The sequence below is a fragment of the Hippopotamus amphibius genome, chromosome 7, assembly GCF_030028045.1.
Source record: "Hippopotamus amphibius kiboko isolate mHipAmp2 chromosome 7, mHipAmp2.hap2, whole genome shotgun sequence".
Taxonomy (NCBI): domain Eukaryota; kingdom Metazoa; phylum Chordata; class Mammalia; order Artiodactyla; family Hippopotamidae; genus Hippopotamus; species Hippopotamus amphibius.
Genome location: NC_080192.1, coordinates 124,371,725 through 124,396,576, shown reverse-complemented (window position 1 = coordinate 124,396,576; position 24,852 = coordinate 124,371,725). Strand labels below are relative to the sequence as shown.

Sequence of the window (24,852 nt, the reverse complement as noted above, 5' to 3'; positions counted from 1 at the left end):
AGACTGCAGAGAATGCAGGCAAAACACGTGGTGTTTCATAGCTGCTGAGTGAATGGTGGTGAGAATTATTATTATTATGACGACACAGTGGCTGAACCAGCCTCCAGCCAATGTTCAGTGCTTATGGACTAGAATTACAAACTCAGAGTTCAGCCAGGGAAAGGGCTTGGAGATGACCCAGTCCAACTTCCTAACCTGGGCAGATTGGTGGCATAAGAGGCGTCCATTGGCACCTGGGCTACTGTGCTCCTGGGCCTCAGCCCCCTCCAGCCTCCTGTGCCTGCAGGATAAAGCACAGGGGCTCACCCTCGAGGCTGGGCAGAAATCCCATAGTGCACAGGCCCAGGGAGGGCCGGCCAGCGGAGGTGCCTCACGGATCAAACGCATGGGCATCCCGGCTCCCGGCATGGGGTAGTGTCTTCCTCCCGGCCCTGCTCTCAGCTCTTGGTGCCTAGACTCATCTTTTTTCTCCTCTGACCCTCACAACAGCCTTCGAGAACCTCTATGCCACAGACAGAACAACTGAGGCTCAGGATCTCGCCCAAGGTCATGCGCCTGGTGAGTGGCCGAGATGAGCTGCGTCCAGGTTCCATGATTTCTAACGTGGTATTGGTCCCTAGCACCCTGCTGTGAACTCATCCTGGCTAAGGCGCAGGAGCCTGAGGGGCTGGTGCTAGGCAGGGCCCACCTGCCCAAGCCTTGTGCACAAGCCATCTGCCCTTCTAGGCCCAGTGGGGCTGCAAATCCGGCTTGGGGACAAGCCCTGGGCACTGGGCCAAGGGGCTGGGAAAAATCCTTAAAGCCGGCCGCCATGAGTTGTCAGAATGTGCATGGGCTTTCAGTGACAGGATCTAAAAGATTAATCAAGCAGCGAGATCTATTAGGGGCACCAGGGGAATGGAAAAGGCTGCCAACACTGAGATCTGGCACCGGCAGATGGACAAGAAAGCATGTTTATAATTTATTAAAGATTCAGGGGTTTTACTGGGGAGAAGAACTAGTGAGCAGGAAAGATGCGTGTGGGGGTGGAACCAGGAGGAAGGGCGGGACCACCGCAGTGTAGGGAGACAGATGCCAGCCTGGGGCTGCTGTCCTGGTTGCCACAGCAGCTCCTGAATAATGCACAATCCAATGAACTGATTCTCCTTGTGTAGTTTCTGTCTTTTCTTTTTTTAAAGAAAGATTCAACTGACTTAATTTCTCCAAGTTCATCTGGGTCTCACAGTGCTTCCTAACCAACCATTTCTTGAGTGTTCAGTGTCGTTTATTGGCCGAGGATGCTTCCAGGGAGGTGTTCGGAGGTGCTAACCCCTGGCACAGGGTCACAGCTTCCCCTTTCTTCTCTTTCCAACTCTCCACCAGCCAGTCACTGCTCTGCTGCCTACACTGCCTCGCCCCTGCACCTGAACAGGTGCCAAAGTGGGGATGTTAGAAACACCCCAAGCGAGGACGGCTCTCAGTTATTACAGAAATGTAATGCTGAGCACATGCCTTTTATTTTATTGCACGAGCTCATTAAACTGGCAGCGGCCCATAAACATCGTGTTACAGGGATCGTCTTCATCCCCATTTTATCGTTGGGCAGAACGGCTCCCGCCGGGCCGGCCCGTGACATGCCTGATGGGGCTACGACCCAGGTCCCTTGCCTCCTGGACACACAGTCTTCCCGCAGCATGCCACCCTTAAAGAGGTGGTCATAACTTATAAACATTCAGGATTCTATTTTCGAGTGTGAAAACAGGAGGGAGTGATGGAGAGGTAGACCCAGTAACTTTGAGGCAGAGAGGACAGCATAATCATTACTACTACTATGTCCAGAATGGCTGACAATGGCTCTGTGTCCAGAAGGCAAACTCTTGAAGGGAGGGCTCTGGTGTCCCAGAGGAGGGGCTGAAGGCAGTTAGAGAAAGGGGAGAGATCACACAAATACGGAGCACGACATAGTGGAAGTCACACAGGCCCAGGGTGGGACACTCTGGAGCTGGGCAGTGACTTCAGTGATGAAATTACCCACCTCAGGGAAGGTTTTTAAGCGACTACTTAGTGACCCCAACTGCCACATGCTGTCCTGAGCACCCCGTATTTAATGCTCACAATAGCCCTACTTGGTGGTGGGGGAGGGTATTTAATGGATTCATTCAGGAGGAGACTGAGGTTCAGGGAGGTTAAGTAACTCACTGCAGCTAGTGAGCTCAGGCCTGTTGCACATTCTTGTCACCAAGCCAGCACCTCCCCATGCCAGCCCTGTTCCAGGCATCACGGTGTCCATAGCTGCCAGCTGTCCTCCAGGTCCACTCTGTGCCCTGCACACCATGCGGACCGGGCTGACACTCGATCACCACCCCAAGGAGCAGTTTCTACTGAGTTCTAGAATCCATCAGAGAGGGACAGACTGCCTGCCATTCCCGGGGAAGCAACAAGAAGCCTGGGACACTGCTGGCTGGGCCACCAGAGGAACATCCCAACAGGTGCTCTTACTTACGCCTAGATGGAGCCTGAAAGGGCGGCTCCTGGGTGATTTCAACGAGGCCCTGACAGGTGCGTGAACCTGTTTTTAAACAGAAAGCTGCGGTCTGTCCCGCGATTCCCGCAGGTCCAGCGCCCACTCCAAAGGCAGGCCAGGCATAGAGAACGACTGGGTTATCCTCTCCGCATGTGCAATCTGCCTGAACTCTGCGCTGCAGAGGCCAAGGGAAACAGATGTAAGATGTAAAGCGGGGTTGGGGCTAGTTTCCTGGGAGAACACTGTCTCCAAGTGGCTGACAATCTGGATTCTTGTGCAGGTGGGTGGGGCACAGCCTTCCCTCGCTCCCCACTTCCGTCTCTGTCCCCCTGTGTCCTCCGCTCTAGCCCGGAAGAGGCCCCACGGGGACCATATCCCCTTCGCATTTCCCTGCTACCAACACTCCCCACCCAAAGCCGACATGTGTGAGGAAGAAAAGACGAGAGAGGGAAAGCTCTTGGCCCAGTGACCTTCCCAGAATGTCAGCTCCCTTAGGACAGGGACCAAGAACACCTAACACATCCCAGCTCAGTTCTATGCAAGGAAACCCACTCTCAGCTATGAGGAAGAGGAAGATGGCCAAAAACTATAAAATGCCAAATCTGTGACTGGTCTCTAGGTTCAAACCCGACTCTTCAGAAGAGAAAAAACACAAGCAGTATAAAAAGTATGACAGCTGTAAAACCAGAAATTCCTTTTAATCTCATTTCATGGGCAACGCTGATACATTGTAAGGCATGAAATTTTTATTTCATGTCAATTTCACTGGGATTTCACATGCAGATTAATTTGCTCATCCACATAAACATATACTGTGCCTATCTCTTGTCTCAGCCGCCCTCATTTAGTGTTATAGAAATCCTGCAGCTCATAAAAGATCCTTAAGGTAACGGTGAGATCTGCTGTTCCACAACACTGCCATGTTTTGAATTGCTGAGGATATTATTATCTTTTAAGATTTTTTTGATGTGGACCATTGTTTTAAAGTCTTTATTGAATTTATTACAATACCGCTTCTGTTTTATGTTTTGGTTTTTTTGGCCACAAGGCATGTGGGACCTTATCTCTCCAACCAGGGATTGAACCTGCATCTCTCAGACCAGAGATTGAACCCACACACCGCCCCTCCGCCCCCCCGCAGTGGAAGGTGAAGTCTTAACCACTGCGCCACCAGGGAAGTCCCTGCTGAGCATGTTATTAAATTCTAGTATCCTGGGAAGGGGATACGTGGGCCAGGGCAGGGACGTGAACTGCTTAGGAACTTGGTTGGGCTCTGTGGGGGGCAGCTGAAGGCCCCAGCCCCCACCTCCTCGTGTAATCTCTTCCCCTGGAGTGTGGACTGAACCTGGTGTCTTGCTTCTAAGGAAAAGACTACAGCTAAAGTGATGGGATGTCACTTTTGTGATTAGGTCACAAAAGATGGTTACTTCCGTCTTTTTGGCTTGTATGCTGCCTTGATGGGGAGCCCCACATGGCAAGGGATTGAGAGTGGCCTCTGGTCCATAGCCCATGAGGGACTGAATCCTGCCAACAACCATATCAGTGAACTTGGAAGAGGGTCCTCCCCGAGAAGCGCCCCGAGACGCCTGCGGCCCCAGCTGACACCTTGAGCAATGCCTGCGAGAGACCCCGAAGGAAAGGACCCACCTTGGCCATACCTGAATTCCTGACTCACAGAAACTGGGAGATGATAAACATTATTTTAAGCCACTGAGTTTCATGGTAATTTATTATGTAGCAACAGAAAATGAACACAGGTACCCTTAGCTCCTGAAAACCCAAGTCCACCAGGGATTCTCACTGCCCCGGGGTCAAAGGTAAATTTTCTTGGGTACTTGGTGGAAGAACTATGCAAAGGCAACACAATTTTCCCAGCATGGAGCTCCAGAATCCCCACTGGACCCTTCATTCATGCTCTGTTGGCATCAAGATGCTGCTAGGTATGGGGTTCCCATGGGCCCTACATACAGAGGGAAGTTCTTCAGGGGTACCTTTGGGGGTTGTTCCAACCTTTATAGTTTCAGCTCCTTTCGGGCTTCTTAATATGAATCAAATACACAGAAAATTGTTTAAGTGACTCTCTTCTCACTTCTCCCATGGATGGTGCCTAACTAGTACCCTTCCACGTGCACAGAGGGGAAGTTAATTCATTTCATACAATGGATGTCGTAGGGCTTTAAGGCTTGATTCACTTGCAGAAATCCAGCTAAAAAAGGCTGACTTAGATACATGCCTCCATTCCATGAACACAAGGCCATTTGGCAGAGCACCTGGTCTCAGGATGGGTCTATTTAGGCCAACAAATATATTCCCTGGTACCAACCATCACCATGTTCTTAGCTGAATCCATCAAGCCAGCTCAGGTCTGCAGTTCACTTCTTGCTCCTTGGAGGACCCTCTGGACTTCTTAGCCACCTACTTCCAGCAGCATCAGATTTCTAAGAAAACCTACATCTTGACAATTCTAGGGCACTTCCAGCATCATCATTAATTGCAGGCTGTATATCAGACAGGTGATCGCAGAAGTCAGCTCCACAAGTCCATTTTCCTGTCATGTAAGAAGAACGCCCCAAGGGTTCTTTGCTGACACGATGGCAAGCTAACTAGGGAAGGGGTTCGCTAGGATATAGGAGCCATGTTGTCTGGAGTCCCCCGAAGGCTCAGTCTCTGCCCCTATTTTGCAGCCCAGAGTAGCTGGAAGACCGTTCCCTCTCTGGCTCCATACACACTCGTGGGCTGCTGTGATACTGGACTGGAAGGGACCACAGAACGCCTCTGCTTAGTCAGCCCCTGCACGGTGAGCTGCTGGACCGTATCTCTAGCAGAAGCGTATGCACGCTCTGTGAAAAAACTCTACAAGAGTCAAATAAGTTTGGCACATGAGAAATACTGGAAAACTACTAGATTAACTTTTTGGTGATTCAGCCACGCACACTAACATGTTAAAGGTTCAGAGACTTCCACTAGTCCCCTGTTTACCAAGCTTTGACCCCAAACCCTGCCCTACAATCCCTCGCATATAACAGGAACTCAAATATGCATGGGATATATATTGAATCACACCTACCACTTAACACCCTACCAAACAGAGTTTTGTAGGACACAGGTTTTTAAAACATTGCTTCCAGCTCCCTCCTTTTTTAGAGATGTGCAAACTGAGGCCCAGAACAGTGAGTGAATTGACCTGCCAAGGTCACCCTGCTAGGCAGTGGCCAAGCTAAGATTTCCTAGTTCTTGGCTATTGAACCTGCTGTTTCCTTAAAGTACTCAGGCTTAGGGGGCCCTGTCAGATGGTTTAGAGGGGCCCCAGGCCCTATTCCACATAGGCTTACTGGGTACCACTGCTTTCCAGTGCCCTTTTACCAGCCTCTCCCCTCAAAATATTTCCACCAAGGTCCCTATTATTTCTCCATGTTGCTAAATTTAATGGAAACTTTTCAGTCTTTATCTTGCTTGTCATCTCTGTAGTAGTTAACCTTGAGGGTCATACATTGCATTAATGTTTGCTTCTTTGCCCTTGGCTTTGGTGGAATCACCCTAGCATGGCTCTCCTCTTCTTAGGCGATTTCTTGGTTTTCCTTTTCTTTCCCTCCTCTGAAATTCTGGTGCTCCCCTCCAGAATTCTCTCCTAAGCCATCCTCTTCTCAATATTCCTTCTCTTTAGATTATTTTACTTGTTTCCAAGGCTTCAATTTCGCATCTGTTTGGTAATGATCCCAAGCCTAACCTTAATCTGATGAGCATCCTCCCTTGGATGTCCCCATACAATGACCTCTTCGGCCGCCCCCTGCTTCCTGCACCTCTCCCAAGCCTGCCAACCCTTCTGTGTTCCCCAGCTCACCATCTACCATGTGCCCAAACCCAAGAGATATTCTCAAATCCTGTGTCTCCCTCCCCGACACCCAATCTCACTAAACCTAGTCCTATCAATCCTTCTTTCTTCTCTCTCAACCTGGCCGTTTCTCTCTATTCCCATCATGTCCTTGCTGTATTACTGCAGCCACTTCCTAGCTGGCTTTATCCCCTTCCAATCTCTCCTGCATGATGCAGCCAGAATGATCATTCCAAACTGCAAGTCTTTAACATGTTTCAACACTGCCCAACTGCTCACAAAATAAAGTTGAAACCCTTAATCACCGCTTACCATCCTTGGTGACACAGCATCACCTCTGACTTCTCCCTTCACATCCTCCAAGTTCCAGCCACGTTCTGCCTGACCTGCTCTTTCTCCCTCCGGACCTCTGCAGGTGCCGCCCTCCCTCCCATGGGTCTGAAATGCATCCTCCTTTCTTCTAAAGGCCTGGCTACATTTCCTCGTCTAATCCTGGCTTGGAAGGTACTTCCCCTGGGAAGCATTTCTTGATCTCCAAGGCTCTTCTAACATGTTCCCCTAGGACCCTGCACTCACCCCATCACTGTAGTTTATTATCAAGCATTGGGAACTATTTCTCTGTCTCTTCTACTGACTGTTAGCTGCCACAAAGGCCAGGCCTTATTCATAGTTATAACCTCAGTACTTGGCACAGTGACTAAACATAGTATACATACAGTAATGAGTGGATGAGTGAGTCGGGGAGGAAGCAAGCGAGGCTGCCATGGGGGCAAAGCCAGAGGAGAAAATGTCCCTTGCCAAGTGACAGGTGACACCAGCTCAAGGAAGCTGCAGAGCTGTAAGCTGAGTGAGGTGCCAAGGTCAGCCACGCAGAAGAGACCAAACAAGTCACCAAAACTTAGACTGTTGCCATGTGGGGAGAACGGGGAGCCTTGGGCTAAGGTTGTCCTGGGCGACTTCTGGGACAGTCATCTGGTGCCTGTGGACAGCTCTGATGTATTCTCTGTTGCACTGAAAATACTCAGCTGTGTTTAAAAAGCTGGGATGTCCTCTTTTTCACTGAAGTCCCAGGGATGAGCAAGGCTTCCTTACGTGGGAGGGAAGAGACTGAATCCTAGCCCATAGGGCTGCTAGACTATGGCTCAGATGCTCTCTTCTACCAGACCTGCGCTGTCCAATATGGTAGCCACGAGCCACGTGTGGCTATTGGGCATTTGAGATACATCAGAGTGGAGACGCTGTGTGAAATACACACACGATTTCAAAGACTGATAAAAACGTAAGACATCTCATCAGTAATTTTTTTACATTATTATATGTCAAAATGATAATTTTGGGTATATTAGGTTAAATAATACATATTATTAAAATAAATTTCACTTAAAATTTTGGACTTTTTAGGGACTTCTCTGGTGGTACAGTGGTTAAGACTTTGCCTTCCAATGCAGGGGGTGCAGGTTCAATCCCTGGTTGGAGAGCTAGGATCCCACATGCCTTGTAGCCAAAAAACCAAAAAAAGAAAAAGAAAAAAAAAAAAAAGAAACCATAAAAAACAGAAAACAGAAGCAATATTGTAACAAATTCAATAAAAACTAAAAAAAATGGTCCACATTAAAACAAAATCTTTAAAAAAATGTTACTTTTTAAAATGTGAATATTAGAAAACTTTAAATCACATTCATGGCTTACATATTTTTCAATTAGACATCGTTGTCCTAGGTCATTAGTGAACCTAGCTTGTATATAACCTAATTTAAAATTTCAACATTAGTGTCAGACAATAGTTTCCAGATATTGGGTTCTTTCATATGAGTAAAATAAAACTTAAAAAAATTATAGAGAACATTATTCGGTTTGCAACATTTTGTTTTGCAGCAAAGTTATATTTTAAAACTCTCGTCATCTAGCATTATTGTTATTTCATAAAAGAAAGGGTGTTTAAACACTTGAAAAGGCCACAACCTCAGAATTAAAAGCATTATAAATTGTGAAATTAAGCTTTAAGAAAATCTCCCTCAGCATCTCCCCTTTCCCCAACTCCACAGATCAGATCTGTACTAATTCACCAAATGGCATCTGAAAGTACAGCTCAAGGGTTTGTCCCACTAGATTAGGATGTGTCTATGCCCACCCTCCGTAGATAGCACGGACACTAAATACAGAAGACAGGACATCTCCCTGCTTTGCTCTGGAACCAGCAGCCGCAGCTCTGCTCTGGGCGCTGCCAATGCTGTGAGCTGGTACGGTTTTTCCAGTCTCTAGCCCCAATTTATCTCCTCACGCACTTCCGCTGTCCTAGCTGTCAGGTGCAATCTGGGCTCAGAACGCACACTTGACCTGGAGAACGCAGACGCCTCTGGCCACATTTAGACCTCCTAGAAATGAACACGGCTCTGCTCTGCACCCATTGTGTTTTTCCAGACAACTCAGCCCCTTTGAAGCGAGCGGAACACTGAGGTTTGGTGGAAACCACGGGGAAGTAGCAGCGCCTTTTCTCCAGAAAGATCAGCTGCTCTCAGGAAGCTGCAAAGAGGCGTCTCTTGGGATGCTGCCAGGACCTATATTAGTTGGTACCAAGCACCACCCAGATGGCAGCTGTGTGCCCGTGTGTGTGCATGTGTGTGTATGCAGGGGAGAACGTTCTCAAAAGGCAAATGCAGAGTCTAGCTGGGACCAGGAAGTGTGGAGGTGGGCCAAGGCTTATTTTTGAAATGTTTCCTGAAAAAGATTCCTCCGCGTCTGAGACTAGGGCTCCTCCAAGTCTTATTTTAGTCCTGCTTGAATCACACTGCACGATAGTAATAATAGATAACATTTATGGAACCCTATGTATCACGTATTCTTCCAAGAGCTTTAAATCTGCACACACATTCCCTGAGGTGGCTGCTCTGAGACCTCCTCTCCCGTCGTGGAGAAGTCTGTGAGGTCGCAGTCAGTAAGCAACAGATTCAATGTCACACCAGATGGTCTGGTTCCCAACTCTGAGCTCTCACGCTCCACTAGCGCGCCCCTTGATGGTCGGCCAGCTCACTCGCGTGCAAACCTTTGTTTCATATTGACCTTTCTCTCTGTCTTTGTTCTTGAAGTCTGCACACTGGAAGGTTCTGGAAAGATGGAAAATCACAAGTCTGGGTGTCCCTCACCTGCTAAGGAAGGTTGTCTCCCCTTGATCTTACCTGAGCTATTTTCTGATATTTCTGACTTTCCAGCTAAATGATCAGAAAAGAGTCATTCCCTTTTCTTTACCTGAAGGGGCAAGTATTCCACAAACGGAAGCAGCGGAGATAAGACCTGTAGCCTAGTGACTCCAGGGATGTGGTCAGGCCCGGCACACTGAGCTCCAGAATGATCTGGTTGAGGGCCAAGCATCCAACATCTCCTCTTCTCCAGGGGACTCACAGTGGCCCCTGTGGAAGGTCTGAGCTGGGGAGGTAAAAAGCCAAGCCTTCCCATGCCCGCCTGCACCCTTCTAGACTGTCAGTCCATCCCCGAGTCAGTCCTGTCCCAAATTCTGCCTCCATCCCCTCCTTGTATTCTCACTCCCACCTGCCCACGCCCTTGGTCTGTGGGGCTGCAATGGCCTCATCTCATTCCCCTACCCCCGACCTTCCAGGTTAAACTTCCTAACACCCTGCTTCACACACATAACTCCCCCTCCCTTTGGTAGTCACCTAAGCCAAACCTTGGTAGCACCCCAAGGCCCCCACCACCGTGTCAACCCTCCAGCCCTGCCCCACGGTTCTCTGGCCTGAGCCTTCCGGCCCTGCTGATCCCGTCCACTGCCCCTCGGTCACACCTGTGCCGTGACCTCCACACGCCTCCCCATCCAACCTTTCTGGGGCTGCCTCACGGGAACGGTTGTGCAATGCTTAGTCCAGGTCAGCGCTTCCACTGTACTTCACGGGCTCCCTGGCCTCCCTCCCCCTTCTGCATGGCTGTGCCATCATCCCCGTGGACAGCGGCCCCATTTCTACTGCTTGAGGTTCCCATGGGCCAGTCACTCAACCGACTGCAGTCCCTGTCCTCACCTCTACACCCAGGAACGCAGCAAAGCTGTTGTGCGGCTTAACTGAGAGAACATATATAAGGTGCCTACCACGTGTCAGGGGAATCGTCTGATCAATAAATGTTGGCTGATTATGGTCCTGGATTTATGTGCTAACACAGAGAATTCTTTGTGGAGTGAAGGTGGTTTTAAATTTCCTGTGATTTGATTTTCTCCCTCTGTTCTGAGGATTCATTTCCACGCCTGCACTCCCAAACCCTGATGTTTTCAGTAGATGGTTTGAGAATGAATCCAGTGGGCTGCTCTTTGACTCCATCAGCCATCAGCTGATACTGATGAAGCATCTGAGTGCCAGGAACCGTGCAGGGCTCTGGAGGGAGGTGCAAAGATAAGTCAGCATCCCTGATCATGTCGCTCAAGGAGGAGCGAGGGAGAGCTTAAAACTTGGGGTAACAGGTGCTGCTCAGAGGTGAGCACATGAGTAGGAGGTGCTGCCCTACTTAGCCTGAGGGGGCAAAATGTCTTTGTGTCGTGGGAACCCCACCAACCCGGGTTCCAGAAAGGTGAAAGAGCATCCCAAGCAGAGAGAACAGCGAAGATGGGAAGGCGTGAATCCTTGTGTACAGTCAGGCAGCTGCGAGCCCGGGTCTGGCTGGGGTGGGTGTGCCTTCAGGGGTGGGGTGAGCTGGCAGTATGGCAGGATTTTGGCTAGGGAGCGATGCATCTACATCTGGGATGCTCTCCGTGGAGGAGGCGTGGAGGGTGGAATGGGGCCAGAGCCCAGTGGGAGGGTGGCTGGGGGCTGCTGCAGTCACCCGGGTAGAGGGGACAGCAGGGAGCAGGGAGCAAGGGCAGGGACCAGGAGCTATCTAGGAGGCAGACTCAACAAAGCGAGGGTGAGAGAGGAGGGGGACGCCAAGGATTTGGCTTGGGTCACAGGGTGAACAGTGGGCTTGCCCTGAGATGCAGCAGGTGACGTGAGAGCAGACTGGGTACTTGATGTCTTGACAGGCAGGCTCAGCAAGGCTTCGGGTAAGGAAAAAATGATGTGTCCCTGTGATGAATCAAAGAGAGACAGCGAGAAGCAGGAAAACAGGAGAGTGGAGGTGATGATGCCTGATCGGGCTGGCTTCAGGGTCACTGAGAGGGTGAGGTGAGGGCAGGAGATGAGAGCTGTCGGAAACGATACACTTGAATCCTATATAAATGGCTCCTCTTGCTGCACCCAGGACACCAAGGACCCCACACGGGACCTTTGCTGATCGTGCCCTTTGCCAGTCCAGATGGAAGCCTGGCTGCCACATGATGCCACAGGTCCCCCAGCAGAGCCCTTCTTCCATCAAGTCACACATCCCTCAGTGAGTTTTCCTGCCGTCCTCAGCCCCTGGGGCTCATGTCACTCCATCCCACTGTCTTTCACCGTGGCCCCACGGGCGGCCTCCTTCCCACAGCCTCTCCCACCCACAGCTGTCATCTTGTCTCTGCTCTTTTCATCTCTTGTCAAACACATTTTGTACTTCCTGGCCCCCGGCCCTTAAATCACTCCCTCTACTGGCCCTGGCATCTATCCCCAGGATCTGAAAAGTGCAAATTTTACCAGACGCAGCATCACAATTGCCTCATGGCTTATTTTGCGTTCCAGTTTTCAAAGTCTGACATTAAGGCAAGTGAAGTGTTCGGTGCTGAGAGCCAAGGCTGAGGCAGGATGCTCTCTGCACAACTTCCCTGCCCGCGCCCCCTCCACCCCTGCCTGCCTTGCTCTTGGAGAGCACCCCAACTCGGAGGTGGGGGACAGGGCGCCAAGCCAGGACCTCTCCAAACTTACTCATATCACCCCTTTCTTCTGGTTCAAGGCTGTCACCCTCTCTGCCCTGCCTCTTGGACCTGCTTTTACCCACAGCTGTGGAGCAGTGAAAAGACTCCAGGGCCTGAGTGCTAATGCTGGTCCTCAGACTAATACCAATTGGGCTGCTCGTGACCACAGCGAAAAGTCACCAAGTGCTTACTAGGGGTTAAAGACTGGGCTCAGCATTTGACATGGATTATGGATTTGCTCACCCTCACAGCAACCCTAGGTACCATTATTATTCCCATTTTAAAGATGAGGAAACTGAGGCTCGGGAGTTGAGTAACTCGCCCAAGGACCAGTTAGTAAGTGGCAGAGGTGCCTTCTCTCTAAGCTCACATGGCAAGGAGAACTATCCTGCCACTTAGTCAACCAGTTGCCTTGACTGGGCCTCAGTTTCCTTCTCTGTGAAATGACAATGGCCCCTTTACCCAAAGGGCTACTGAGGACATCACAGGTAAGAGATGTGAGAGTGCTTTGGAAAGTCTCCTATAAATATAAGGTATGATTATTCTTATCCAGGGACTTACTACAAGGTTTAACCTTTCACTTAGGAATTGCTGCAGGTGCCCTGAGCCTCCTTGGGTCTTGTCAAGCCAGTCCTGCCAGCCCTGTTTCTCTCCAGCGCTAGGGGCATCACACCATGCCAAATATTCTTCAGAGCGCTGGGGGTGGGGTGGGGGGAGGTGGGGTAGGGGATAATGGTAACAGAATATGACAGCATCCTAGGTTTTAAAGGGAAAAAGTCCATATGTTACAACTCCCTATACTCGACTGAAACACGTGGGCAGGTCACCAGTTTGCAGTCAAGCTGCCACCCACGTGACGTGTCAACTCCAGGGGCAAATGGTTTTGTTGTCATTCTGTTTAATAGATCCTGAGACCTTCGGATAAGTGCAAAGGTGGTGTCAAACCAGCTTACATGTGGATCTCCAGCTGGAAGGGAGTCTGGTGACCTCCACTGAGAGGAAGGCACACGAGGGTGTGGGGGAGGCCATGCAAGGAAATGGCCAGGGCAGCAATAAAAAAGCACAGTTCTACTGGTTCTGCGGGGCCCTCGAGTGCTGTTAGGAAGGGAAGTGTGTGAGCAGAACGATTAATCCAGGGCCTTGGGGGCGGGGAGGTGCTGCTGAGCTGGAGGGAGCCCTGCGTCTGGAAATAGCCTCCAATCTGAGTCAGTTCCTAAGTTACTTCCCGCACGTTCTTACTGGCAGAGTATTTTCCACCAGCAACAGAGCTAGAAGTGACCTTAATAACAATCTCTGAGCTACTTCTTTCTTCTTACAAGTGAGGAAACGGTCACTCAGAGGGCTGAAGAGTTGGGGTGTATCTTAGATGGCACCCAGATCTTCTCACACTCAGTCCAGCTGTTTTTCCCCCCATTTTATCACGCTGCCAAGATGTGGGACAAAATGCCAAAAACTAATCAAAAGAGGAGCAGGTAATTGAGGATGGACTAAAAGCCAGGCTTTGTGTTTGGTTCTTGGGCAAAGAGCATAGAAAGATGAATAGGGAAGGGGCAAGAGCCTTGATCAAGTATTCCAGTGGCCAATACACTTAGGAACAGGTGCTTCACTTCACAGATGAGTGCGGAAAGGCAGATTTAAACCACAATAAGATACCACTACTCAGCCGCTAGAAAGGCTAAAATGAAAGAGACTGACAATAGTGAGTGACGGGCAACAAAGATGTGGAGCCACCGGAACTCTCATGCTGCTGGTGGGGGTGGAAATGGTATAACCGCTTCCTAAGATGTTTGACAATATTTAGAAAAGCTGCCAGGGATACACCCTACGGAAACATATATGCCTGTTCACCAGAAGACAAATACAAGGTGACTCATAAGAGCGCTATTCAGAAGACTCTCACACTGGAAAAACCCCCAAAAAGCATTAACAGTAGAACAGATATAGAAGTTGTAATACATTCCTCCAAAGGAATACTATACTGCAATGAGGAGGAAGAAGCTGTCTTGCAAAATCTGGCTGGATTTCACACAATTACCTTTGAGAGGAGACAGACACACAGCACAGCCTGCGTAATTCCATTTACAAATGGTTCAAGAACAAGCAATGCTAGTCTATGGTGTCTGAAGTCCAGACAGTGTTACTCATGGTGGTGAGCAGGAGTGGGGAACAAAGGTGGCTTCTGGCAAAGACTGAGGGTCTTGTCCTTGATCGAGGCGCTCGATGTAAGAAAATGGGTAACGTCTCTTAGGAAAAGTTCATCAAGCTGTACATGTACGAAGTGTGAACTGTCCTGTAAATATGTAATACTTTCGTAGAGAGTTTACGTAAGATGAAGAGAGATCCTAATAAGTATTGTGGGGGTTTTCTTTCACGGCAAATATTTAATTCCGAATCAGTTTCCTGTTCTGGGCACTGAACATACTTCTTCGTTTCTTTCCACATCTCTTTCCATTGCCTCATTCCTCAGGCATCATGTAATAATAAATGGGACAAACCCAAGGAGGAGGAAGGGAAATCTGCTCCCAGAACCAAGGCCATTTAGTACCTTTCAAAGCCACACAGGGTTCTTCTTGGGGTACCTGACCATTAGAATTTGGCCTCAGGGACAGAACACCAGCAGAAACTACTGACTCCACTAGCCAATTGAAATATGTTATTTCTGTGCCTCTAAGCAAAACTAAAATAAAAATATCACACTATCTTATCTGAAGCCCAGAATCCTCATGCATCATCTCTTCTGTTTGTTCCTATAAGCACAAGTCACACACACACACACACACACACACACACACACACACACCCCTTAAAAGCTAAAAACTTGATTTTGAGTTTCAGCTAAGTGCTGACTAGCTGTGTGACCTTGAACAAGTGTCTTAACCTCTCTGAGCCTGATCTCCTTACCTAGTTATGTGATTGATCTGCTGGTCTTGCTCTTCTGCCCAAATCTCCACAGCCAGTTTTGGTGCTCAATCCTGAAGCCCAGCAGTTAGTTTGGGGGTGAAGGCCAGACCCCTTTTCCAGGTCCCCACCAGGTCCTTTTCCTACAGAACCAGTTCTGGCTTCTCACTTCTCCCACCTCACCTCAGAGTAAATTCCTGGGTATAAGATCCAACACCCACACCCTGAGGATGCCAGAACCTCAAAGCCAGATCCCACACTGCGTGCCACTCTCTTAGGTCGGCCCCTGGTTGAGGCCAAGCTTGGTTTTGTACCGTTGCCCATCCTTCTCTCAGGAAAGGGGGCATGCATCACTGCTGCTTGGCACAGTCCTGTTCATTCCTACCTTGGTCCCCGCCCTCCTGGAAGGAGCTCCCAGGATATGGTGCTGGCCAGGGATGTGTTGCCTAGGGCATCTCTCAGGGTCGCTGTGATGAAGAGGCAAGGCCAGTGTGAAGTGAAAGTGGTCCAATGTTTACTGAATCAACTATAAGGTCCTTACCCCAAATTTAAGGCTTTGCCCCAACACATGACCTCAAGTATCCCTTCCAGAATTATCCTCCTCCACTCCTCCCCTCCATTATCCTACCCTCCAAGGAAAATGGACGGACTCCCACAAAACCCTGTGGCTCTTCCATCTCCTTGCCTTTGGTACACTGTTCCCTCAATTTGGAATGCCTCCCACCTGCAAAAATCCTACCTGTCTCCCCCAGTTTCAGTCCAGATGCCATCTCCTTCAAAAAGCCTCTGCTTCCCATCCACACATCAATTCCTTCTCCTCCATATGTCAGCCTAACGCTATTTCATCTTTTTCCTTCGGGAAAGCTCCTAACTCCTGTGTTTTGTTCCATGGCTAAGACAGAAATAGCTACACCCAACCAGAGACAGGGCAGGAGGTCAAGGGCAGGAAGGCTGTGCGTGAAGGACGTGGGCTCAGGGCAATCCACGTATGAGCATCAGGAATCGGTCCCCGTGCATTGCTCCCACTAGACCATGAGCTCCCGGAGACAGAAGGCCAATTCCTGTCACAGTGCTTGGCTTGTAGTTAGTTCGTACATGTGCTGAGTGGATGGATGAGCAGATGAATGGGGAAGTGAGTGAATGAGTGAGACGCACAATAAAACATCAAGGTGGTGGGAACTAACTAGGAAACAACGTATGACAAAACATTGGCTAAGGCAGTTTGTCCAGGTGAATTCTCATCACAAGCTTTTCTTGACCGGTCCCCTTTCCAAGGCTGAAGAGTTGGCCTTTTGGGAAATCTGTCTGAAACTCACAGAGCAGGCTGGGGAGTGAGGGAGGGACCTGCAGGGGCAGCACATGAGGGACAGGGGAGCTGAGTGGAAGGAATCCTACCCCAGAGGCACCTGCCTTCTCAGCCTCTACGGTCTTTCTTTCCCTGCAGCCTGGTGAGAACCCCTTCCCAGGCCCTATAGGTCGTCCTACAAACAGTGGTACCCAGGGCAGCAGACACAGTTCTCCTGCTGAGAGATTCCAGATTGTTGGGAAACTCCTCCCGCTCTTCTCTTCCAAAGCTCCCTGAAACTGAGATGCTCTGGAGTGAAGCACTCTCACAGCCACTGTCAACAGGCTCGCAAACTCCTGGATTGAAAAATGGCGCACAGGAGGGACCAGAATGCAACAGATGGGAGAGCTTGTTCGCAAAGCTAAGTGTCTGTGATGGGTTCCCCCTCCCCTCCACCCTGATGTGGAATCACCAAGCCTATGCTGAGCTAGTGGAATCGTCTTGACTCTGAGGGAATATGAACATTTTTTACGCTTGGCCATTCCAGCCATAAAGATTTTGATCCTATTACCGCTAAGTGACGAGTACAGGGAGAGAAATGATGATCTTTGGCAGCCAGTCCCACCGAGTAAATACAAGGAGGGAGAAGTGCAATCCTAGGCTGGGCCACGGCCCCTTCATTTCCCAGAATGAAAAGCAGCAAAGGAGAAATGTCTTCCCGGTGAGATGGATCGAAGTGCGGAATTTTCCCTCCAGGCAAGCGATGGGCATCCCACTGTCTGAACCATTTTGCACCGCACTGGACAGAGCCCAGGAAGACCTGCCGAGGGGCACAATCAGACCCAGCACGGCCAGGGGGAGGTGACCTCCTGAGGCCCCCCAGCTCCTCCTCCTCCCAGCCCACGGCTCAGGGGCGCATCCACCCTGCCACCTGCTCCCCTGCAATCAAAGCAACCCCATAATAAGCATTGCTAGGCAACAGCGAAAATACACATGTGCTTTATCAAAATATTTCCCCCCTTCTCGAGGGGCGTGCCTCCATTTAATGGCTTCCTGCCTGCCAGGCGTTTTATTTGCTACTCAGATGATGGCAAATCCAGCTGTTGTCACCAGACTGTGGTGATGGCGATGGGAGTGGCAGGACTGGAAGACGAGGACTATTTGCTGGACCTGTCAATGCTTTATAGACAGCAGAACTCCCCTGGGAAATCTTCTCAGCCTCGCCCCAGCGAGACGCCGTCTCTTCCTCACACTGAAATAGTTATTTACGGCACCTCACCCCCATCCCCCAGCAGGCAGCCACATCTATGCATCCTTGTGACCCCACAGAACTCAGGCGGTGCCCTGGAAATGAAGGCTCTCATCTGCCTGAACAGAACTATGGGCCCTTGGGGGGAAATTCAGGCCTCGGACGCCCCGAGGAAGCACCCAATATTGTGTTCACACGAGGCAGGTGGGAGAGCAGAGTGTGTGTATGTGTTTATAGCTGGAAAGAGAAGGCCAACCACCATGGATGAATGAACCCATCTACAATTGTGTGGCACTCAGGGAATGAGAAAGCTTCGAGGTTATCTAGTCCAACGACCGATGAGAAAAAGTCGAGAGAGGGGCAGGGTCAGGCGGAGAAGGCCATTGCTGGATACCTTGTCCCCACTCCTCTCACAAGACCTGAATTGGGGATGAGGAGACCAAGCCGCAGCAAAGACATGTCTGAAGGCCCATGACAGCAGGTTTCCATCTCGAGATTGCGAAAATGTCACAGGTTACGTAAGGGGTGGGGTGGGCAAGGGAAGGTGTGTTGACCCCACAGGGTGAATGAGGAGATCCACTGGAAACTGTAGACACTCATTTCTAAACTATCCTCACTGCCCACCCCATGGACCCCATGGCCCCTATAAACCCTGGAAAGGGGAGTTCAAAGCCTGCCCCCCAGTCTTATCTCCTACTTCTCACCTTGGTCACCCCAGGATCCAGGTAAACCCCACTGCCTCCCACAAAATACCGTGGACTCCTCGAGGCAAAGGACCAAGAGAAAGATGGTGACTCTGTTTCATTCCACATAGGGGATCAACCCCCCGGCCCCTCTGGGGCTTCTCCTATCACATAACGCCCCACCACGCCTTGGGGTTCCACACCACCAATGTACTTGCTTTTCAATCAGCACAGCGGACTGTTAGGTGAAAACCTCCACAGCCTTCCTCCTTTCTCCCCTCCTCACTCCACCTGTGCACCTTTGGATTCCTAAGCCATTCTCCCCTAGTGCCCGCCCTTTAGGCAGCACCTGCTCTAATGCTCAGCTAATAGCTCTCTGTTTCAGGCATTGTCTAAACGCATCCTATAAATCATAATCCAATTACTGTGGTAGGAAAGCTGGAAGCAAATTTAATAAGCTCAGACCCCTCCCACGTGCTGTTTCTTCACTCTTCCCTTTTCAGTAATCAGAACTCTAAGGAAAAAGGCCTTTTTCCTTTAACGGAGGCTATTCTCCTGATCCCTTATCTGAAGCCCACGAGGAGGGGAGGATATGGAGAAGGGGGCTTCCTCTAGCTCCTCTTGTCCTATTTACTCATTAGGCAGATAGGAAAAGAGTTGTCAGTTGTCTTTCCAGGCTTACTCTCCCTTTCATTTGCTCAACAAACATTTACTGAATTCCTATCACACGTCAGAGAGTTCTCCCCCTAGAGGGCAACTACTGTCATAACTACTAGTAGAACCTTAGCTGCAAGGCATGATGGGAACACAGACAGGGAGCGGGAAGCTGTGTCCATGCGGTCCGTCCCACAAAGGAATCAGGAGTCCAGGGTGGGCCAGTGGCCACAGTAGGAGCTTCTTGGTAAAGGTGATGCCAATTGCCAAGAGGATGGCAGCATATAGACCATGTGGTTGAAGAAACTGAGAAGAGGAAGGGGCAGAAAAGCCAGAGGTCTCCACGGGGCCTGAGGCAGAGTCCCGTGACCTGGACAGAGAGAGAGGGCTGCAGTGTGTAGGCAGGTAGGCATTCCGGGGCCTGCTTTCTACTCAAACCCTGGGCCTTTCAGCCGGACCAACCCACCCATGGACTTCATCTGCTCCACAAAAGGAGGCCGCGGTTCCAGCTGATGCTCTGTGGTTTGCAAGTGTGAGCAGGCATCAGAATCACTGGTGGCACTTGAGACACAGGTTGCCAGGCTCCACCCAGAGTGCCTCACTCAGTAGTTCTGGGGGGAGACTGAGAATCTGCATTTCTAGCAAGTCTCAGGTGATGCCAGTGCTGCTGGTCTCCTGGTTTGGGAAAGCACACTCGGAGAACCAGCATTCTAAACTTTTGCTATTCGCATGCGAGCCATGGCCCATCCATCGACAGCACCTGGGGGCGTGATAGGACTACATTCTCTCAGGCCCCACCCCAGACCTGCTGAAATCAGTTTCACAAGAACCTCAGATGATTTAAGTTTGAGAAACACTTACCTAGAGCGGCTGTCCCCTAGAATCACTTGAGGAGCTCAGAAAAAAGACATTCAGCTGGTCGGAGGATGGTGTCTGCATTTTTTAAAAGTTTCCCAAGTGATTCTTATATGAGATGCCTGGATTGAGAACTGCTGGGACTTCCACTCGTGGCTGTGGTGTGCTCCAAGGACAAAGAACAAGATAGACTCAGAGGGCCAATATTGCCGGAACAAAGAGCTACAGGACTCCTCTCACTCTGTACTATGCAACCATTGCAATGTCCCAAACTTTCCCAAGCAGCATGCCATGTCCCTTGCCCATCCCATGTAAGGAAAGACATTTGCCCCATTTTTCTCTCGCTCAGGACATTAAAATTATACATTCTCTGCCCAGTCAGCAGATAACTGCAGGTTCCCTGGCTATAAAAACAGGCAAGCAACCCATGCTCAGGGTCGGCTTTCCCTGGCGACCAGGAAGTCGGCCCGCTATTCTAAACAGCGACCTTCTCTCTAATTAACTCTATCTTCCCTGCATTCTGCCTTGTGTCTGGAAATTCTTTTCCAACACACACTCGGACCACGACAGTGAAAAGCACTCCACGCCCATTTCTCCAGCATTGAACTTACCTTTGAGATCTTCCTCTGTTCCTCCCTGCCCCCCACCACTCCTGACAACTTAGCAATCTTCCTAATGCCCCTTCCTAACACTTGGGGTTTGGCTGCATCTCTTGAATGAGCATCTTCAGTTTTCTCAGGAGACCCCCCACCCCCACCCTTCCCTTCCATTTCTGGCCCTGCAGTGCCAGCCTGCCCATATTACTACCCTGTAATAATAACATCAATGAATTTCTTTTTTTTTTTTTTACTATTTACCAAGAAGCATGTAAGTACTTTACATATAGATTATTTGATCCTTATGAAAAGTGCATTAAGTAGGTATCGTTATTTTTATCCCTGTTTTTCAAAAGAGGAAAGTGTGGACCAGAGAAGCCAGGCGATGGTGAGTTTGCTCAGCTAGTCAGCAGCACAGGCAGGACTGGAAACAGGGTGATCTGATCACAGAGACTATACTGTTAACCCCTGGGCTGTACCGCCTTCTGCTTGATTCTACCTTAGGGGGAAGATACGGTCTCATCCTTTGGCTGGAGCTGAGAAGGCATATTTATGTTCATTCTTGAGAACTCAGGTAACAAGCAGGGCTGGCTTTACGGCAGGGGTTCTCATTGCAATTTTGCTCCCAGGAGACATTTGGCAATGTCTGGAGACATATTTGGTTGTCACAACTCGGGGAGGTGCGATCGGCATCTAGTGGGTAGAGGCCAGAGATGCTGCTAAACATCCAAAGTACAGGACAGCCCCCCACAGCACACAGTTATCCAGCCCCAGATGTCAGTCACCACGGAGAATCCCGGGCAGGTGGGTGCAGGTCACCAGCAGCCACAGCTGGTCAGAGCTGGGACAGGCAGGGCCCGAGAATGGGTCCCAGGGCTCTGTCAGCCCAGGCAGGCAAGCCCCAGGGTTGCATGAGGATGAAGGCAGGATACAGCAGAGAGGCTAGAATCACAGAAGGATTAAGGGACTTAGCTGGTGACTTCATCCTCACGGACGCGGACTCCCCGGGAGGTAAGGGTTGGAAGTGGGAGGCCCTATAGACAGAAGGTCACCACTCAGTGGGGCCCATTTGAGGGAAGAACATTGGGCTTTGCGGTCTCTGAAACTCCCAGCACCAGGAGGGTGATGCAGGCATAGGGTCAGCCCTGTACCAAACTCAGCCTGGAGATGGGCAGCTTCTCCCAGTGCTCACCTGGGGCTTTGCACACAGTAGGTGCTCATGGCTGCCTGGTCTCATGTGCTCGCCCTCATTCCTAATGCCCTGTCCTCTCCCCTTCCTGCTCTTTCAGATTAGCATCCATAAATCTGAATTCCTCTGAGGAACACAATCCCAGCTCCCACAGAACAAGGTCAGTGTCGCAAGGCAGACATACGGCTGCACACTTTTCCTTGTCGTCTTCCCAAAGGGTGTCTGCATTCTGTCTAAATCCTCTCTTCCCTTCTTGCTGCAATCCCAGCAGATCACACTCACTTAAAGTGAGAAACACACTGGGGCAGGTAGGGAGCCCAGAACTGGACCTGGGGAACTCGGATCCTTGGGACAGGCTGAGTTCTTCACCCACAATGACCACCATGTCCAGCCTTTGTAAAACACTTTCATTTCTGCCTCTCAGATCATAAAACAGGCTAAATGCAGTTTTCAGTCCTGTTCAGGTGTCCCCGCGAACCTGCCTGCTCAGTGAGTTCCCCGACACCTCCCTGAGAAGGTAGGAGCATTCCATGGCGGCTCTGACAGCTCTCACCCATGTGCATCAGCTCCTTTCCTGGCGAGGAGCTACCCCTGGGTCCCTGTGGAGGGCCTCAGCATCTGGACTCAAGATAAGGGAGGCACCACCCACTCAAGTGCTGAGTGGAAATTCTCAGCCTTCTACCTGGTCCTTCTTCCTTGTTCTCCTATATGTACTCTGCTCAGTGAAATAATCTAATATTTAAATAAAATTCTATCAGGTCCGAGGACCAGGGTAAGTGCTGGGAATTTTAATAGGAATAATACAAGATTCTGACTTGAAGAAGCTTTCAGGCGAGCAGCAAAGAGTGGGCTGGATAAAGCTCATCCCCTGAGCCTCCGGTTGTAAGAGACCTCCAGGGCCCGCGGCTAAGGAAGCATCTCATGGGTACCTAGAGGGGAGAGTTGAGTTCACAGACTCTCAGAGTTAGAAGAAGCCACAGATTTCATCCAGTGCAGCCCCCTGGCTTTATTCATGGGGAAACTAGGACTCCAGCTCCTCTTAGGACTAATGAATGGCCCAGCCCCTCCACGGACATACACTGTATAAGTCAAAGTTCTGAGCTGTGCAGCCTCATCGGGGAGACTGAGTTCACCAGCCGCCCCCATACTGCCAACTTAAGTACCACCTGACTGACCAGCCTCGTTCGTCATGAAAATTATTACTGCCCTGCTCCTAAACCCCAGGGTCCACAATTCGGTACCCACAGGCCCGAAGCTAACAGCAATCCTATAGCCTGTCACTTGACATTGCCTTCAAGCCCCTCCACCCCGAGCTTGCCAGTCTGCTATTTTGGATGCCATGTCAATTTCCTGCAGCAGACAGGAAACACGCCCTCATGGGTTGGCACGGCTAGGCCTCCCAGCGTGGAGGCTAAGATGGGAGGTGCTGGATGAGGCTGACCCGCTTCCCCAGGCCTCCCCAGGAGGCAAAGGGCTGGCTGACTCCAGGAAGGCCTGGCAATGAGGCCACGTGCCTTCACAAAGCCTCTTTTTGCTGGGAAACAAAGCTCTCCATATTGCCCCAGGCCTGATCTCTGCAACCCATTTGTAGAGGACCTAACCAAGGGGCTGGCAGGATGGAGACTATGTAAAAGAGCTGCTCTGAAGCAGACGGAGGACCCAACGGCAAGTGAAGAGGCCCCTCCGGCTTCTCTTCTCATGTGGCAAAATGTGAGGCTGTCAGAGGAAGGAATTCTGCCAGCGACAGGAGAGACCACCAGCCTGACTTCCCAGAGGCCTACCCATCCTGCCCCCCCACCCAGTGTGAAAGCCAGGCCAGGTCATGGGAATCCGCCAGGGGGAGATGGTTCTGGCTGCAGGGTGTTTAGTGTTCACTGATTTCATGACAGGTGTGCCTAGGGCGACCCCCAGGTGAGGAGGGCAAGGTGCAGGTGAAGGAGGCCACTCCCGCTCCACGGGGCGCTTTGGGATGGCTCGCGGCAGCAAGCAGCACAGACAGCACTGCCACATCAGAGACCCCTTAGTGTCTAACTGGCACCAAATGGCTTGTCTGCCCCGATTCCTGGCACTGGGCACTGCACCAATCGAGCTGGCCGTGGGCCTGTCCCGACTGTGGGGAGGGGTCAGCAGGAAGTACCTGAAAAGGCGAGTGTCCGGGACCACCCGGTTGCTGGCGATCCGCTCGCTCTCCCGCTGGTTGAAAGCATACAGCTTGTAGGGATCGTCCCCGACGCGCCACTTCTTGGCATTCAGATACCGCCGCTCATCAAACTGGTCCCACAGGTCATCCCAGTCAGCATCTGAAACCTGTGTGACACGAGCGGGAGGTCTGTGAGAACGGCCCCGCCCCTCTCAGCCCCCTCCATCTGTCAGTGCCCAGCCGCGGAGACCAGGCTCGTGCTGGCGAAGGTTAGCGCAAAGATGGGGGCAGAGGTAGGATGTTAGAAAAAACATCAGTGGACTTCCCTGGTGGCGCAGTGGTTAAGAATCCGCCTGCCAATGCAGGGGACACAGGTTCGAGCCCTGCTCCAGGATGATCCCACATGCCATGGAGCAACTAAGCCTGCGCGCCACAACTACTGAGCCTGTGCTCTAGAGCCTGCAAGCCACAACTACTAAGCCCGTGTGCCGCAAGTACTGAAGCCCACGCACCTAGAGCCTGTGCTCCGCAACAAGAGAAGCGACGGCAATGAGAAGCCCACACACCACAATGGAGCCCCTGCTTGTCACAACTAGAGAAAGCCCATGTGCAGCAACGAAGACCCAATACAGCCAATAAATAAGTTAATTAACTAATTTTAAAAAAACATCAGCAACAATAATAACAAACATAATGACGATGACGGCTACCATTTAACAAGTGCTGTGCTCACATGCCAGGCACTGTGCTCGGACCTGCACGCACATTATCTCGTGCGGTTCTCACAGCATCTTAGGAGACAGCTGCTGCTCACAGTCCCACTACACGGACAAGGACGTGGTCTCAGTAGCCCAAGAAACTTGCTGAAGACCCTACAGTTAGGAAGCGGCAGGACTTGGACTTGAATTCTAGAGTGCTAACCCCAGAGGCCACCTCTCCAGCATAATCTGAGACACTTGGTGAAGAGTGCCGGCACCGCAGCTGGCACATGGCAGGAACACAGTGCCTGTCATTCCTTCCTCTGCCAAAGGAAGGCGGCGATGAGAAGGAAGCGACCCATCTGTGACAGCGTGCTACGCGCTGGACAGACACCCTGTGTGTTCCTTTCTTCCCCCAACCCAGGAAACTGTGCTTATTTTTAAGAAGC

At 50.7% G+C, this 24,852-nt stretch overlaps 1 protein-coding gene across 2 annotated transcripts in view; it reads right to left on the bottom strand.

Moving 5' to 3' along the window:
• The window catches only part of GALNT14 (polypeptide N-acetylgalactosaminyltransferase 14), a 211,946-nt gene that overhangs the window by 61,885 nt on the left and 125,209 nt on the right, over nucleotides 1-24,852 (bottom strand). For both annotated transcript variants that reach the window (XM_057742142.1, XM_057742143.1), the window contains exon 2: nucleotides 23,703-23,872. In XM_057742142.1, coding sequence (XP_057598125.1) covers nucleotides 23,703-23,872 — 170 coding nt within the window. The remainder of the gene's footprint in view (nucleotides 1-23,702; nucleotides 23,873-24,852) is intronic.